Raw genomic sequence first — 17,107 nt, forward strand, 5'->3', positions numbered from 1 at the left:
TCTCCATTCATCTCATTCCCTCAATCCTATTCTCTCCCCCTCCATCCTCTCTTGCCTCCTCTTCCTCCTTGCCATCTCACCTCTTCTCTCCATGCCATCCCCTCAATCCCATTTCATCCTCCCCTCCACTCTCTCTTGCCCTCCTACTCACTTTCCCTTCTCCCATCCCCTATCCTCCTTTCCCATATCCTCTCCCCGCTTCCCCCAAACACTTGTCCCCCTCGCCTAATCCACCCCATACCCTCTCCCCTTTCCCATCTCCTCTCCTCCATCCCTCTACCCCTTTCCCCATCTCCCCTTTCCCATCTCCTCTCCTCCATCCCTCTACCCCTTTCCCCCTCTCCCCCTCCCATCTCCTCTCCTCCATCCCTCTACCCCTTTCCCCCTCCCATCTCCTCTCCTCCATCCCTCTACCCCTTCCCCCTCTCCCCTTTCCCCCTCTCCTTCCCGTTTCCCCACTCACTCTCCCCTCTCCCCCCTCTCCCCTCTCTCCCTTCCAGCTCCACCCTTCTCCCCACCCCCATCCATTCACCCCATTCCCCCATCCTCCCTCCCCTTGTGATGACGTCATTGGGGGGCGGGGCAAAGTGCGGGGACCTCCCTGACGCCGAGAGTCCGATCGAGCGCCTGTTTCTCGCGCGCGCGGGGGGGGGGGAAAGAGAGAGAAAAAAATCCAAAGTAAACGGCGGCGGCTGTACACCGGCAGTGAGCCTGCTCGCTGTAGGGAGTGGGCTGTGACATCCCACTGCCCTCGGATGTGACAGGAGCGGTTCCTGTTTTTGTTGTGACGGTGTGCGGGATCTGATCAGGCGGTTGTTGGGTCAGTCCGTGGGGGTGGGGTCCTGACGGTGACTGGGGGAGGGGGGGGAGTCGCTGTCAGTCTCAGGCCCATCGCCGCCGCCGCCGCCGCCCGAGGGTCTCCGCGTTCCCACAGCCGCGGCCTGGCCTCTTCCATTACACCCGGGACAGTCTCCGGGAACCGGTAACTGCGCCTTTCCGCCGCGGGAACCTCCCACTCGGCCCATCACCCTCCCCCTGTCCCTGTGTGTGAGACTCTCCGCTGTCGGTGCCTCTGGCCCCGGGGCCTGTGTCATCCATCAGCCGGCTCCCTCTCCGCAGCTCCTTCTACTCTCTACCCCTCCCCCAAACCCCAACCCCCCCACTCCCCAACCCCTCCTCACTCCCCTACCCCTCCTCACTCCCCTCCCCTCCCCCAACTCCACTTCCCCCTCCCACAACTCCCCATGCCCCCCTCCCCTCCCCTCCCACAACTCCCCATGCCCCCCTCCCCTCCCACAACTCCCCATGCCCCCCTCCCCTCCCACAACTCCCCATGCCCCCTCCCCTCCCCTCCCCTCCCCTCCCCTCCCACAACTCCCCATGCCCCCTCCCCTCCCCTCCCACAACTCCCCATGCCCCCCTCCCCTCCCACAACTCCCCATGCCCCCCTCCCCTCCCACAACTCCCCATGTCCCCCTCCCCTCCCACAACGCCCCATGCCCCCCTCCCCTCCCACAACTCCCCATGCCCCCCTCCCCTCCCCTCCCACAACTCCCCATGCCCCCCTCCCCTCCCCTCCCCTCCCCTCCCCTCCCATCCCCTCCCCTCCCCTCCCCTCCCCTCCCCTCCCCTCCCACAACTCCCCTCCCCTCCCACAACTCCCCATGCCCCCCCTCCCACAACTCCCCATGCCTCCCCTCCCACAACTCCCGATGCCCCCCTCCCCTCCCACAACTCCCCATGCCCCCCTCCCCCATGCCCTCCATTTCTTCCTTCTCCCTCCCCTCTTCTCCAGATCTCGCCCCTCCAGCACCTTCTAACCTATTACTCCAGCTCTCCTACCCCCCCAAGCTTTCTCTACCTCTTAGTTCCGTCTAGCCCCTCCCCATCAGCTTCCCGTACCCCTACACCCAGCTCCTGAACATTTCAATATCGACTCCTTCCTCTTCATTCTAGATTTTTCCAGGCAAATGCCAACATCACTTGCTGATTGACAGCGTGTTTGTTTAATAAATGCTGCGGTTTATGGACTTTGAAAAACATGTACAGGGAAATATCGTAGTTTATGATCTCTACCCACCCTCACCTTTGGTTTTATATCAGCCATGACCGAATAGTCTAATACTGATCCAGGGCTTTTGGTCTCCAAGAAGAAACTGGCCCATTCTGAAATCATTGATATTGATTTTTGGATATAGTGTAACTTGTTTATGTTATGGTGTTTTGTCGTAAATATTTACGTAATAAACACATCCTATGTTTCCAGTTTCTCATATAATGAAGAGAAGTCAAATGAAACCAAATGTTAAATGTTTTCACTAAGTTATAGCACAGAACTGCTACTGAAGATCAGGTTTGTGAGTATCTGTGGAAAAAAAACAGGGTTAATCTTTCGAGGGCCACAGGACTCAAAAGTTAACCTTATTTCTCTTTCCACAGTTTCAGACCTGCTCAGTTACTTCAGTACTTTCTGTTTTCTTTGTCTTGGTATTACTCGTCATAGTTTTAATGTCGTTATGACTGATCTGGGATTTTGCAGTAAAGTAGAAGTAAGGTTTAATTCAGCTAGCTTTAACTTTGAAATTAAAGTATAAACAGGAAATTTTGTTGAAAAAGTAATGTTGATAGAGATATATGGGCAGCTATATTCATTGTTCTGTGAGGAAATTTGTATTACTATTTATTTTAATCTGCTATTTGTTGTATTTTGTATTCAAACAATAGTTATTTTGTGTGTTGAGGAAACGATGCATTAATCTTTCTATTAAAGTAGGACAACATTCTCAATTTCAGGACGTGAATCTCTGAATTAAACAAAAGTAACATAATTTCTTGTCCTTGCAGAATTACAGTGAGCTACGCTGAGACAGCCATTTTACCGACTGAGTTTCTTCTGAGGCTAATCTTGCGACTTAGTAGATACGCCTATATAAGGTATGATTTGATACCACAGTAATTGATGAGAAAACAAAAGTTGGGATCAACTGGAATTGACTTGTTGTATTTCTGACCTTGTATCTGCGGTTAGTATAGCTGCCTCACAGTGTCAGGGACCCAGTTCGATTCCAACCTTGGGCGACTGTCTGTGTGGAGTTTGTGTGTTCTGCCCATGTCTTTGTGGATGCTCTGGTTTCCTTCCACAGACCAAAGATGTGCACGTTAGGTGGATCGAACATGTTAACTTGCCCATAATGTCCAGTGATGTGTAGGTTAGGTACACTGGCCACAGGAAATACAGGGTTATGTAGGGGGATGGGTGGGGTGGGATGCTTTTTGGGGTGGGGTGGTGTCAGTGTGGAATTGTTGGGCCTGTTGGCCTGTTTCCACACTGTAGGGATTCTGTGATTTCTATTATACTTGGAAAACATCACTGACCTAGTAGTTGGTTAAAAAATGTGAAGTATCCCATTTGTTTTTTAGAATTACAGAATTTTAATAAGCCTGGGAGGCTGTTCAGCCTGGTGTGCTGACAGTAGGAACTTGCCAACGAGTTCCATTTCTGTGCATACGTCAAATGTTTTTCCTCATCTCTTTCAAATGCCCCTATGGATTTGGGTTTCACATTGTTTCTGGTCAGGCATTCTATTTCCTTACAATCCTCTACCAAAAATTTTTCTCCTGACCTCCTTTGTTTTATTTGTGATGATTTGGAATTTGAGGCCTTTATGTTAAACTCACCAGTCGAAAAGGATGGCTCTGGAAAAGTTGAGGGGGTCAGGCAGCATCTGGGAAGCAGGAGAGTGCATAAGCTCTTCTTCAGGAATGTAGATGGGGATGAGAGTTAAATAGGGGCTGGGGCTGGGAGAGACAATAGATGGATGCGGATGGGGGATGTTAAACTCACCAACCAATGGAAATTGTTCCCAGTCGTCCACGTAAGACCTTTTTGAATTTTATGCATTTTTTAATTCTTCTGGGCTAATATTCTCTGGTTGTAGGCATCCTTGATTTCTGAGAGATTTTTCTTTAATTGCCATATCATTAGGCATTGCTTTTATAACATAAAAATATCTAACAACTGGAATGGTCTCAAAATTGAGTTTTTTACATCATCACCACATTAAAACAATTCTACTAAGTTATAACAACCAGAATCAACAGCCCTTAATTTTTAATATACCTAGAAATTTTTTTTGTCAATGTTTGTGCTCAAAAACATTTTTGTGATTTCATAATGTGCATCACTGTGATTTTGCCTGTTTCCATATATGGTACCAATGATGTGACCAAACATTGAAATTAAACTGTATTTTATAGTTTTAGAGTGCATTGGACTCCCTTGGATTTGGCAGCAGGCCATCGTTACCTGATGAAGTGTATCTAGTTTACTGGAATGTGGAATTGAACATTTGAAGCTTTCTACCTTCTCCTGGTGAGTTATCTTCCAGATCAGATTCAATCTATACATTGACCTCGCAGTTAAGTTTGAAAAGTTAGTGGTCACAGCAATGTTCCCCATGTATCTAGCACAATTAAAGATGATTCTCATGGCATCTACTTCAAATCTGCTTCCTTTACATGTAGGTGGAAGCGCACCTTGTTTCAGAAATAAATTGCTAAAATGTAGGACTATATCACGCCAGAATGATATGTCCTTTGAAAGCACTGGCATCTGGAACATAGAGTCAGGTGATGTGAAGTTGTGTAGTAATGGAAGTCAGTCTTTTTTTCCTTCTCTGATGTTTCAATTATGTGTTTTTCAGGGATAAACTGAAGACAATATGCTTAGGCCAGTAGCCTCTACCATTGAATTGTGTCCTGCATTCCACTATTAGCAACTGTCTGATTCAGTATGACTAATGAACTAACACTATTGCAACTGGCACTGAGAGATCGCAGCTGCTGCACCCATAAGAAAATATTCCTGTTTGCATCTAATGCTGACCCCAAAGTTAGAAGAAATTGCCAGTTTGGAACATCTAACTTGATTTTTCTACACCATAATGTTTGTTCTAATTGCTGTTTAATGCACTTGTTATTCAATGCTATTGCAGAAACAGTGATATGCAGATGGAATATGACAGCTTAGTGAGGCCTCATTAAAAATGATTCAATGAAAACGTGAGAAAACAGGATGAATGAAAGGGAGAAAAAAGGCAAAAGGTAAGCAAGTGGTAGAAAATGATAGGAAGAACAAAGGCTAATGTACAGATAGTATTGTAGCTGTGTGATTAGGTAATTTGAGATAACATATGTTAAAACCTTTATCTAAATTACACACTCTTTAAATTAGCATTCTTTGCTACAATCCCTCACAGCTGCAATTGTAATGAATTGGCATTCACACATGACATGTGAGACTACAGGGAATTTGTAGGTGTGAATTTTCTACTTTTTGTGAAAAAGTGAAGCAAATAAAATGTTTATTTTGGGAAGTGGAAGAAATGAAGGGAATTTCTACTTCTGCTTCACTCATCATCTCATCTTGCCTTTACCAAAACAAGACATTCGGTTGATCAAACCCACTCTCACAGATGGAACCTCTATAGGCATTAATTTTCTACTGTGCTCACACTACCTCCCCCACTTTTGCTGTCTTTGCAAAAGATAAAATGAGATGGCTGATTTTGGGGTCGGGGGGTGGAAATCTGCCTTTTGGTGTTCAGAGAAGATGCTATCAATTGAATAAACTTTGGGAGTCTGTAGCAACCCAAGCTGATTTTTAGCTATTCTACATCTAATACAATTGAAGATGTTCTCCACTCTCGAGCTTGCACTGAACCCCTTTGAAGGTCGGAACATTGCTTTAACCCTTTCAGAATTCTCTGTGCTATCTAACCTGCAAAAGGAATGGCTTTTGCCTTTTATTTTCTAATTTTCTCAATCTTCTATTCCCGTCACTTTCAAGTATATTATTGGAAAAGTGGTTTACTTTGGCAGGTTATTACTTAAATGGACAATGACTGCACTCTTTCAGGTGCAAAGGTGTTTCTGTGTTCTAATGCACAAACAATGAATATGCAGGTTCAGCAAGTAAAGGGGAAAGAGATGCTGTGCTTCATTATGGGAGGAAATGAACATAATATCCTTCTTTTATGCTTTGGTAAACAGGATTTGGAGGTGCCAGTGTTGGACTGGGGTGTACAAAGTTTAAAAATGACACAACACCAGGTTATAGTCCAACAGGTTTATTTGAAAGCACTAGCTTTTGGAGCGCTGCTCCTTCAGGTGGTTGTGGAGTATAAGATTGTAAGACCCGGAATTATAATAAAAGTTTACAGTGTGATGCAACTGAAATTATATATTGAAAAATATAATATTGCCATTCAAGATTATCATTGATCTGTATGTTCCATATTCCCATTTGATCCCTTTGTTCTACAAGAATCTATCTTCCCCTTAAACCTATTCAGTAACTCTGCCTCCATTGGCTTTTGAGTCAGAAAATTCCAAAGTCAATCAACCCTAGAGAGAATATTTTAAATTAAGATCTAAAACGGCAATATTATATTTTTCAATATATAATTTCAGTTGAATCTCACTCTAATCGTTTGTTATAACTTCTGTGTCTTACGATCTTATATTTCACAACTACCTGATGAAGGAACAACGCTTCTAGTGCTTCCAAATAAACCTATTGGACAATAACCTGATGTGTGTTGGTGAGACGATATTTTGAATATTGTGTGCAGTTTTCATCTTTTTTAAGAATGGATCAGTATCTGAAATGAGTGAGATTTCTTAGGAGTTAAGATTAAACATACTGGGCTTGTTTTCACTAGAGTTAGAAGAATGCTCAGTGATTTGCTTGATGTGTATAAGATCCTGAATAGTTTGAAAAGGTGGACGTAGAAATGATTAGATTAGATTCCCTACAATGTGGAAACAGGCCCTTCAACCCAACAAGTCCACACCGACCCTCCGAAGAGCAACCCACCCAGACTCATTTCCCTACATTTACCCCTGACTAATGCACCTCGCACTACGGGCAATTTAGCATGGCCAATTCACCTGACCTAGACATCTTTGGACTGTGGGAGGAAACCGGAGCACCCGGAGGAAACCCATACAGACACAGGGAAAATATGCAAACTCCACACAGACAGTCACCCGAGGCAGGAATTGAACCTGGGTCCCTGGCACTATGAGGCAGCAGTGCTAATCACTGAGCCACATGATTACTCTTGTAGATGATCCCAAAAATGGCAGACAGTTTAGCGGCTTTTAGGTCCTTTTTAGAATTTATATTCTCTCTCAGGGTTGATTGGCTTTGGAACTTTGAGTCAAAAGCCAATGGAGGCAGAGTTACTGAATAGGTTTAAGGGGAAGATAGATTCTTGTAGAACAAAGGGATCAAATGGGAATATGGAATACATGGATCAACGATGATCTTGAATGGCAAGCAGGCTTGAAGAGTTAAATGGCTTCCTCCTGCTCTGAATTTGCCTGATTATATGTATGGTACTGGTCAAGAAGCCATATGAGATGTTGCAATACACCTTTATAGATGGTGTACAGTAGTTCATAAATGGAAAGTTAATTATTCATCCTGCATCTCGACTATGAGGTTGCTGTGGATGCTTTCTGGAGGCATTGCCCATTGCAATAGCCCTCCACTGGGAACAGTTTGGCCCTGTTGTATTTGCTGCTTGCAATTGAATCATCTCCTCCAGAATTTCTTTTAGCTGCCTTGGAGACACATTCCATCAGAAAACTATGAGTAAGGTCTCACAAAACAATCCTTTATATTAACAACACATTGTATACAGTATAATCTTGGCTAAAACAATTACTAGCAATATCATCACTTAGGTTGGAGAAAGTGGGAGCGAATCTCAAGCAAAACTGGGCTAATAATGTAGATGAGGAAGTTGGAATTGTCACAGAAAAATGAGCTGAAAATTTATAAACCTCCCAGAAATCAACCTGCATGGTTTTCCAAAGCTCTGCCCAAGTCTGTTTTGGTTTATTTATTGAGTTCGATGAGAAACTACAGTTGAGTCCATTTACAGTATTTGTTTTGAAGTTAGTGGGATATCTTAATTTCAGGTAATAAGTCATTTTGATGTTTAGTTTATATAATTTTGTTCGTATATGATAGAGTCATAGATTTGGCACAGTATAATTTCAGCTATTTGATCCATTGTGTTTCTGCTGGCTCTGCTAAGGTATCGTTTCATACTGCTCCTCCATTATCAGCTCCCACATCCCTGCATATTTCTCCCTATCTCACATTTGGGGTATTTAGAAAAAGTGGGGAAAAAAAATCACAACACAGAAGGAGGCCACTCAGCTCGTTCTTTCTGGACTGGCTGAAACCTGAACCATCCAGTCCCATCATGTTTTTCAGCACTTATCCCTGGAGATTGTGATTTAAGGGGCATATGCAGATATTTTTAAATGAATTCAGTTTAATTTTTCAACCAGTTACTGCAAATCTTGCCTGTCCCCCCCCCCCCCTCGGTACTGACCCATTGCTAAAGAAAATGGGACTGTCTCATCCAGGGCCCTCACATCCTTGTACATCTCAATTAAGTGTCGTCTAAGCCTCCCCTGATCAAAGGAAAACAACTGCAGCGTATCCACTCTTTGCTAGCTGCAGTGATTTAGCCCTGGCAACATCTTGAAGCTTGAGAACTTTAATTCCTTTTTTGCTGATCATGATATTGCTTCTATAGCCCACAAGTTTTCAAATAATGGTCCCTGAATTGTAAGCATCATTGGATTTCTGCAATTGCAGTTCAATTACTTTTAATTAGTGTTGGTCTTTTTTAGGATCACGCCAACTCCAAGGTGGTGCATGTTCAAATGGAAAATTGCAGCTGCTTTAATACCACTCCTGAACCAAGCAGGTCCATTGCACTCTAAGATACTGTTGATTGGCCAAATAGCTTGTTCAGTTTAACTATGGTGATAATTCGGTAACATTTACTATGAGTGGTACTTATTTTTAGTTGGTTTGAAACCTGCAATATCCTTGAACACATTTGATGTCTTGTGAAGAGACGTGATGAAAAGTAATTGATCTAAAACATTAAACTGTGTTTCTCTGCTAACAAATGTTGCCGAACTGGAGTATTTTCAGCATCTCTGCTTCAATTTTGTTTGCAATGTCTGCTGTATTTTGTTTTTCTAATCATAAATTCTATGTATATATAATCTTACTCCATATTAATAGCTCACTTTAGAGATTATATATGTTGATGAACTTCTGCACATCAGACATTAGAGAAGAGCAGTATTTGCGTGGTTGACTTTTGTGAAATAGAATAAGGGCAGCCCTGTTTGTGTGTGTGTGTGTGTGTGTGTGTGTGTGTGTGTGTGTGTGTGTGTGTGTGTGTGTGTGTGTGTGTGTGTGTGTGTTTGCTTGTTTGCTTGCAGGGGACATCCCTATAGAAGAATTTGAAAATCCCTGTAAGTCAGTTGACATTCCCCTGAGCTTCTGCAAACACACGCTAGCATCTTTTGAATTGTCAATATATAAAATGCTGCATCCTGTTTTTTAAAAATGATTTTAAACAAAATGTGGTTAAAATATATTAAGTGCAAAGATTCTTCAAAATTGAGGTATATTAAGCAATCCGATACATGCAACTTGATAAATTTATATGAAAGACTATCAACAGCACAAGGATTATCATAGAATTATAGAATTCCTACAGTATTTGGCCTAACAAGTCTATACCGACCCTTTGAAGAGTATCCCACCCAGACCCATTCCCCTACCCTATTACTCTACGTTTCCTCTGACTAATGCCCTGAGCCTATACAACCCTGATCACTATGGGCAATTTACTTAACCTGCACTCCTGTGGATTAGGCCTAGTTTTGAGGAAGTTAGGAAGTTGGAAATGAATTACATAATCTTCTTATTCTTGAGAAGGCTCATATCTCAACCATCCTAAATTTACAGCTTTTGTTTTTGTTTTGCTGCACATGTTGGATTGGATGTTGAACGGAATATTGCATACTGTCTCATCTTTTTAGGCACTTTATTTGTCCTTATACATGTAACAAGGTTTATATATTTCTCACATGACTGAGTTACCTTGAGGGTATACTTTACATTATTGACCAGTTGATTGGAAAATATGACCGTTAACCAATTCAGAGAAATTTGCAAAGTTTTATTTTTGCATTTGGAATATTTGGGGATCTACACATATGCAATGATGTCTTAGTGCATCATAAAATTTGTGTACAATCGCGTGGGTGCGAGCATGTGATGATGCCTGTGTTTCTTGCAGACTCAGTGACATTGTGACCATGAAGGTACCAAGGTGCATGTGCGCAAATTGATCCTGGAAAGCTGGCAAATTTGTGGATCTGTTTTGGTGTTGGCCATTGCTGTGCATACATGGTGAGGTTGTGTATGCACAGAACACACTTGCCTGTGTTGGCATGGTGCATGTCGGAGAAATTGGCTCAATAAAGCAGAGACCCTACAAACCAGATCGGGTGAAATTGACGAGCTGTTTATGACAAGTGATATCCCTGGACGAGAAACTGACTAGGTTGACATAGAACTGACAACTTGTACAAGTAGATCAAGGGTACTCTTCCCTGAACTGAGGATGAAGCCAGGTTTTATAGGAATCTTGGACAATGAGGTTAATTAAAATGGGGAAGGATACAATGTATTTGGAAATTAAGTAATCCAGTTACAATGATGATAATTAAAAATCAGTTATCAGAAGAATGTCCTGATTGTTGATGCAATGGAACATCCTGACAGTGTCAATGAGCTTTTCATGGCTCAGGAGATTTTTAAAATGTCTGAGATAGGTGAAGAAATCTCTTTTGAAACAGTAAGGTGCTTCCATTGTTCCTGTCCTGGGAGCAGGGTCCTTTGCTGCCTCTCTGAATGACCTGTCCGTTGTGTGGCTTTGGTATTGCTGTGTTATGAGACTGCCCTCGGGGCTTCGGGACTGCTGTACTGATCTGGTATTGTTCGTGGGTTTTGGGAAGTGTATTCCCTTGTCTGCGAGTGCTGACTGGTTTCACTTGTCAGCCTGTTTGGACCCTGCTGAGGCATTCTGGATGTTTCTGGTATAGTTTGGCCAAGTTTGCTTTCCTATATTCTGTGTGGGCCTACTATGGGTAGGCAGGGTGGCAGATCTTTTCCCACAGTACACTTTATCAGTATTGGTGATAGTCTGTAGGTCGCCTGCTTCACTCCTCCAAATCTGAGGTTACCATGAAGAACACACTCAGAAATATACTAAATTAACTTTTTTGTTCCACTCCTTCAAGCTGAAACAGATATGTTTGTGCATTTTTCAAATTGATGTACAGTATTTGCAGATCACAGTACTCCAATTTAGAAAGAACAAATGCAGATTGGGTGATTACTTAATTGAACACTTTAGCAGGCATGCCTGCCATTTAAGTTGTTTGTGCTGACATCCTTTGCCTTTCCAGTGAACCTTGAGGAATAATACCTCTTTTGATTAAGTACTTAATAACTTGCTGGACTCAATTTAATTGAGTAGTTTTCAGATCATAATCACCACTCCCATTTTATGCCCCCAAAGGGGTGCTGGTAATGTTTCTGACTCTTTCAGACCCATGTTGGTTTCTTTATCCTGTCCTATTGCTACTCATTTTACTCTGTGATCATCCTTTTGACATTTAATCTCTCCTACTTTCAAGAAGTGTTATTGGACTTGAAATGTTAACTTTGTTTCTCTCTCAACAGATGCACAGATGCTTGGAAACTTGCTGAGTTTGTCCAGCATTTTGTTTTTATATCACATCAGACACCTTTCACCACCCACCACCCTTTAATCCTTGGCTTGCACATACTTAAAAAAAAATTCTCATTTCTGTCCTTTGGCCAGTTTTATACTTACTTTTTCTCTCGTCACAGATATTACCGGAGGGCTGAGTTTGTGCAGTATCTTCTGTTTTTATTCCTTTTTCCATATTTTCGACTTCAGGCCATCAGGAGAGCACAAGAAGTCTGTGAGCATGGAAGAAAAAGATGCCACAGTTTTCAGCAATGAGACCAGAGGCAGTAAAGACAAAGAATCTACTGACAGAAGGCCCGTGTCCAGTAGGGAGAAAGGGCGGGATGAACTTAAAGCCAGTAGCAGAAGGGAAACCATAAAGGCAGCTGAAGAGAAAAAGAAGAGACAAGAGGATGAAAAACGCAAAAAGGAGGATGAGAAACGAAAGAAAAAGGAAGAGGAAAAGTTAAAAGCAGAGGAAGAACAAAGGAAGAAAGAAGAGGAAGAAAAGAAGAAACTAGAAGAGGAGGAAAGGAAGAAACAGGAGGAGGAGGAAAAAAGGCAGAGAGAAGAAGCAGCAGCTAAGCAGAGGCAAGATTTTGGTTTCAAAGATTTTAAAGATAACTGTTGTATTAATTTGAATTCTGAACAAACTTTTTTTTCTTGAATATGTAATTATTCTTCCTCCCTTTTAATATTTATTGTATTAACCAGGTTTTCTAATCCTGAGTAGTTTTGGGTTATACTGAAACTCGGAGGAACAACTCTTGGGTGCAGAGTACCTGAGGCTGGTACTTCATTGCAGCAATAAGTGACTTGTGCAGTTGAACAAGCCATTTTGCAGGTGCAATGTTGTTCTTAAAGTACAGCACAGGAATAGAACCTTCGGCCCACCACACTTGGACCCAACACGTGATACCTTTCTGAACTAAAAACCTTTTTGCCTCTACTTCGTCCATATCCCTCTATTCCCTGCCTATTCATGTATCTGCTAAGATACCTGTTAAATGTTGGTATTGTATCCATCTCCTCCACCATGCTTACCACTCTCTGTAAAAACAAAACTTGCTTCACTCACCTTCCTTAAACTTACCCTCACTTACCTTAAGCTCATGTCCCTGATTAATTCACATTTCATCCATGGAAAAAAAGACTCCATCTGTCCATTCTATCCATGTGGCTCATAATTTTGTAAAATTGATAGAAGTTACCCTTCATTCTTTCATGTTCAAGTAAAAGCAAACTGAGTTTGTCCAATCTCTCCTCGAAGCTAATATCCTCCAAACCAGGCAACATCCTCGTAAACCCATTCTGTACCCTCTCCTGCCTCCAGTAGGTAATATTCCAAATGTGGCCTAACTAAAATTCTGTGCAGTTGCAACATGACTTGTCAATATTTGCCCCAACTGATAAAGGCACACACACCACGGGCCTTCTTGACCACCTTTATTCACTTGTGTTGCCACTTGCAGAGAACTGTGGGCTTGTGCACCCAGATCCCTCTGTATGTTATACTTTAAAGCATTCTGCCATTTGTGCTTCGGTCCTGCATTAAATCTTCCAAAATGCATCACCTCAGATTTATCCAGATTAAACTGCATCTGCCACCTTTCTGCCCAAATCTCCAGCCTTTCCAAATCCTGCTATATCCTCTGGCAATCCTCCTCATTATCCATAGCTCCCCCAATCTTTGTGTCATCTGCAGACTTACTAATCAGGCTATCCATGTTCGCCTCCAAATCATTTTTATAAATTACAGACAGTAGGGGTCTGAGCACAAATCCCTGCAGAACACCACTGGTATTAGATTGAAAAAAACACTTTTCCATCACTACTTCTGTGTCCAAGTCAGCTCTGTGTTCATCTTATTATCTTGATTGAAATGCACCATTCCTCTGTTTTAGGAATCAGTGTCTCTGAATGGACTGAAGAGCGACCTCCTGCATCAGTCATGTAACCTTTTATTTGTTCATATCTGCATACATGAAGTATGTGATCAGGACCAATGTCATGAATTAACACTCCAGTTTTGGATAAAGAAATGCCATAAGCATTAAGGCAATAGTATGGTGATGGAGTTCAGATGAATAGAACTTTGAAATGATAGACTTCGGTCTCAGTCTTGTTTTTCTTATGTTTATTCTGTAGAGAGATGGAGGAAGCATATCAGTTGCATCAAGAGGCCTGGGAGCGTCATCAAACAAGATTAGAACTCCGTAGTAAGAATCAGATAGCGCATGAGAACCGTCCAGAGGAGAGTTTCTTTACCAGGCTGGACTCGAGCCTAAAGAAAAATACAGCATTTGTCAAGAAGCTCAGAACTATTACTGAGCAGCAAAGAGACACACTTTCCAGCGATTTCAATATGCTCAACTTGAGCAAGTATATTGCGGAAGCTGTTGCATCCATAGTAGAAGCCAAACTGAAATTATCTGATGTGAACTGTGCTGTTCACCTTTGCTGCCTGTTTCACTTGCGATACGCTGACTTTTCACCATTGCTCCTACAAGGCTGGAGAAAGCACTTTGAAGCCAGGAAGGAAGAAAAAACTCCAAACATTAGCAAGCTGAGGACTGACATGCGCTTCATTGCAGAACTGACGATTTGTGGAATCTTCACTGACAAAGAAGGCTTGTCACTCATCTATGAGCAACTGAAGAATATCATTTGTGCCGATCGTGACACTCATACTCACGTCTCTGTGATTATCAGCTTCTGTCGCCACTGTGGAGATGATGTGGCCAGCCTGGTGACCAGGAAGATGAAGCTTGCCTCTGAGAAATACAACTTGAGCTTCCCTCCCAGTGAGATCATCAGCTGTGAGAAGCAGCAGCCCTTCATGAACCTGCTGAGGGAGTACTTTACCTCTCTGACCAAACATCTTAAAAAAGATCATCGTGAATTACAGAATCTGGAGAGACAGAACAGGTGATTTTATTCTGTTTATTTTCAGAAGCTTTTGCAGTGGTGTATTTTTGCTGTGATATGTAATCAAGGTTGTGGACCTATATTAGTATTGATGCACAGTCTATAAATGTGAATTAACAAAGCTTGCAAAGCAGTTAATGGTACACTTAATGGTAAGGCCCAAGGGAGTGTTGCTGAACAAAGAGACCTTGGAGTGCAGGTTCATAGCTCCTGGAAGTGGAGTCGCAGATAGGATAGTGAAGAAGGCATTGGTATGCTTTCCTTTATTGGTCAGAGTATTGAGTACAGGACATTGGTTAGGCCACTGTTGGAATATTACATGCAATTCTGGTCTCTTTCCTATCAGAAAGATGTTGTGAAACTTGAAAGGGTTAAGAAAAAATTTACAAGGATGTTGCCAGGCTTGGAGGATTTGAGCTACAGGGAGAGGCTGAACAGGCTGGGGCTGTTTTCCCTGGAGCATCGGAGGCTGAGGGGTGACCTTATAGAGGTTTACAAAATTGAGGGGTATCGATAGGGTAAATAGGTAAAATCTTTTCCTGGGGTGGGGGAGTCCAGAACTAGAGGGCATAGGCTTATGGTGAGAGGGGAAAGATATAAAAGAGATCTAAGGGACAACATTTTCACGCAGAGGGTGTTACATGTTTGGAATGAGCTGCCGGAGGGAAGTGGTGGAGACTGGTACAATTGCAACACTTACAAAACAACTGGATGGGTATATGAATAGGAAAGGTTTGGAGGGATATGGGCCGGGTGCTGGCAGGTGGGACTAGATTGGGTTGGGATATCTGGTCAGCGTGGACAGGTTGGACCGAAGTGTCTGTTTCCATGCTGTACATCTCTATGACTCTGACAAATGGAGGAAACAAAGCTGAATTTTAGTTTCATTATGTTGTCATTGCCCTTTGCCTGGCCAAAGTTAAAAATCACACAACACCGGGTTATAGTCCAACAGGTTTATTTGGAAGCACAAAATAATTTGGAAGCAATAAACCTGTTGGACTATAAGCTGGTGTTGTGTGATTTCTAACTTTATCCATCCCAGTCCAACACCGGCTCCTCCACACCATCCCTTTACTTGGTGACAGTAATTTTCTTAAAGCGACAGAAATTAACTTGATCATTTTTTTCTATTTCTGATGTAATGATTAGTGCTTAAGCAACATTATTTACAATGACAAAAAGTCACTGCACACATGTTCTTGGCATGAGCATTGATGCAGGCTACTGTTGGATTGTAGCATCAGTAATCTTATTGAAGATCAGTCTAAGTGGTCACCAATACACTTCATTGTGAATGGTGTGTGCAGAGCAGAATCATGATAGAAAAGGTAGACTTATGGGCAATTGGTGTAAACTGCTGTGATCCAGTTTCCCTCGCCTTTTTTTTCCATACATTAATCCAATTCCTTTATAAAATGTGTTTTCATCTTCACCTTGGTAACCATTTGTGATAAAAGTTGCATGTTGTAATAACTCTTTATAGAAACAACCTTCATACTTGTCCTTTTTTAACTGTTGAATTTGAATTGTCAGTTCTTTTAATGCAGACTGGGCTTAGTGCAAACAAAATTTAACTAATTTTGGCCAGATGTTTACAATCAGTTGCAAATAATGGTGCTTGCTACTGATTCAGAGTTAGCCTTGCTGAAAAATCGAGTAATCTCTGGGAATTGCAGCTCCCTCTCTGTGCAGTGCTACAGTAACTAATTGCAGTGTTCATGACCGGGGGTTTCCAGTGTTTGAGCCGTACTGATCTTATAAGTCTAAACAGCTGCTCATGATAAAGAATTTTCACAAACACACAAACGGAACAAAGTAGTAACAAAATCACTTCTCTCAAAATGTGACATATATGTGGAGTATAGGCAGAAGTTAAACTGCTTTTTCTTTTTACAAAGCAATTTGTGTTTTTTTTTCTGAATTTATTAATTAATCATTTAATAAGGTTCCACAAATATAAAATCTTTCAGGGGCAGTTCTGTTTATCACATTTTACTAATTACATTGCTGTTTGAAATCTCATCTACCTGACTAAGTGTTAAATGTTTTGATACTTTTTAAATAATAATGTGAAGAGAGGGAATCCAAAAATCCTCACATTGTTTTCTCATTCCTTCTGTACAGTTATCAAATATTACATATGCTAAGTTCCAAACTGGGCTACCTCATTCAGTTTGGCTATCTAATTCTTGTTCTTGAAAACCTCTTTGGGTTCTCTTGATTTGACTGGGCTGGCCTAAAGTAGATGTACTTGGTGCCACGATGTGCCATTACTTTGCACTACACTCAATCACAACAGATATTCTCATTCTTTTGCAATAAAATGGTTGCTATTTAAAAAAAAAATTAGAATAATCAACTTCTTTCTAGAGAGAAATTCAGCTTTAGTTAATTTTGTTACAAAAACAAAGTGCTGGAGGAATCCAGCAGGCCTGACAGCATCTGCAGACAGGTAAGCAAAGGTAATGTTTTGAGTCCAGTAACCAACAATAGACTAGATTCCCTAC

At 42.0% G+C, this 17,107-nt stretch overlaps 1 protein-coding gene across 3 annotated transcripts in view; it reads left to right on the top strand.

The window, feature by feature from the left end:
* The first annotated feature begins 653 nt into the window (after positions 1–653).
* upf2 (UPF2 regulator of nonsense mediated mRNA decay) overlaps positions 654–17,107 on the top strand; it is a 100,669-nt gene continuing 84,215 nt past the window's right edge. Inside the window, exons 1-6 of one of the 3 annotated variants that reach the window (XM_060842627.1) lie at positions 654–820; positions 2,845–2,934; positions 4,258–4,372; positions 4,995–5,103; positions 11,880–12,260; positions 13,818–14,597. In XM_060842627.1, coding sequence (XP_060698610.1) covers positions 5,075–5,103; positions 11,880–12,260; positions 13,818–14,597 — 1,190 coding nt within the window. In that variant the 5' untranslated portion in view covers positions 654–820; positions 2,845–2,934; positions 4,258–4,372; positions 4,995–5,074. Of the gene's footprint in view, positions 821–867; positions 983–2,844; positions 2,935–4,257; positions 4,373–4,994; positions 5,104–11,879; positions 12,261–13,817; positions 14,598–17,107 lie in introns of those variants that run through there. The other 2 variants (XM_060842626.1, XM_060842628.1) reach the window with 2 other exon arrangements.

This window comes from Hemiscyllium ocellatum, chromosome 23 (assembly GCF_020745735.1).
Source record: "Hemiscyllium ocellatum isolate sHemOce1 chromosome 23, sHemOce1.pat.X.cur, whole genome shotgun sequence".
Classification (NCBI taxonomy): Eukaryota; Metazoa; Chordata; class Chondrichthyes; order Orectolobiformes; family Hemiscylliidae; genus Hemiscyllium; species Hemiscyllium ocellatum.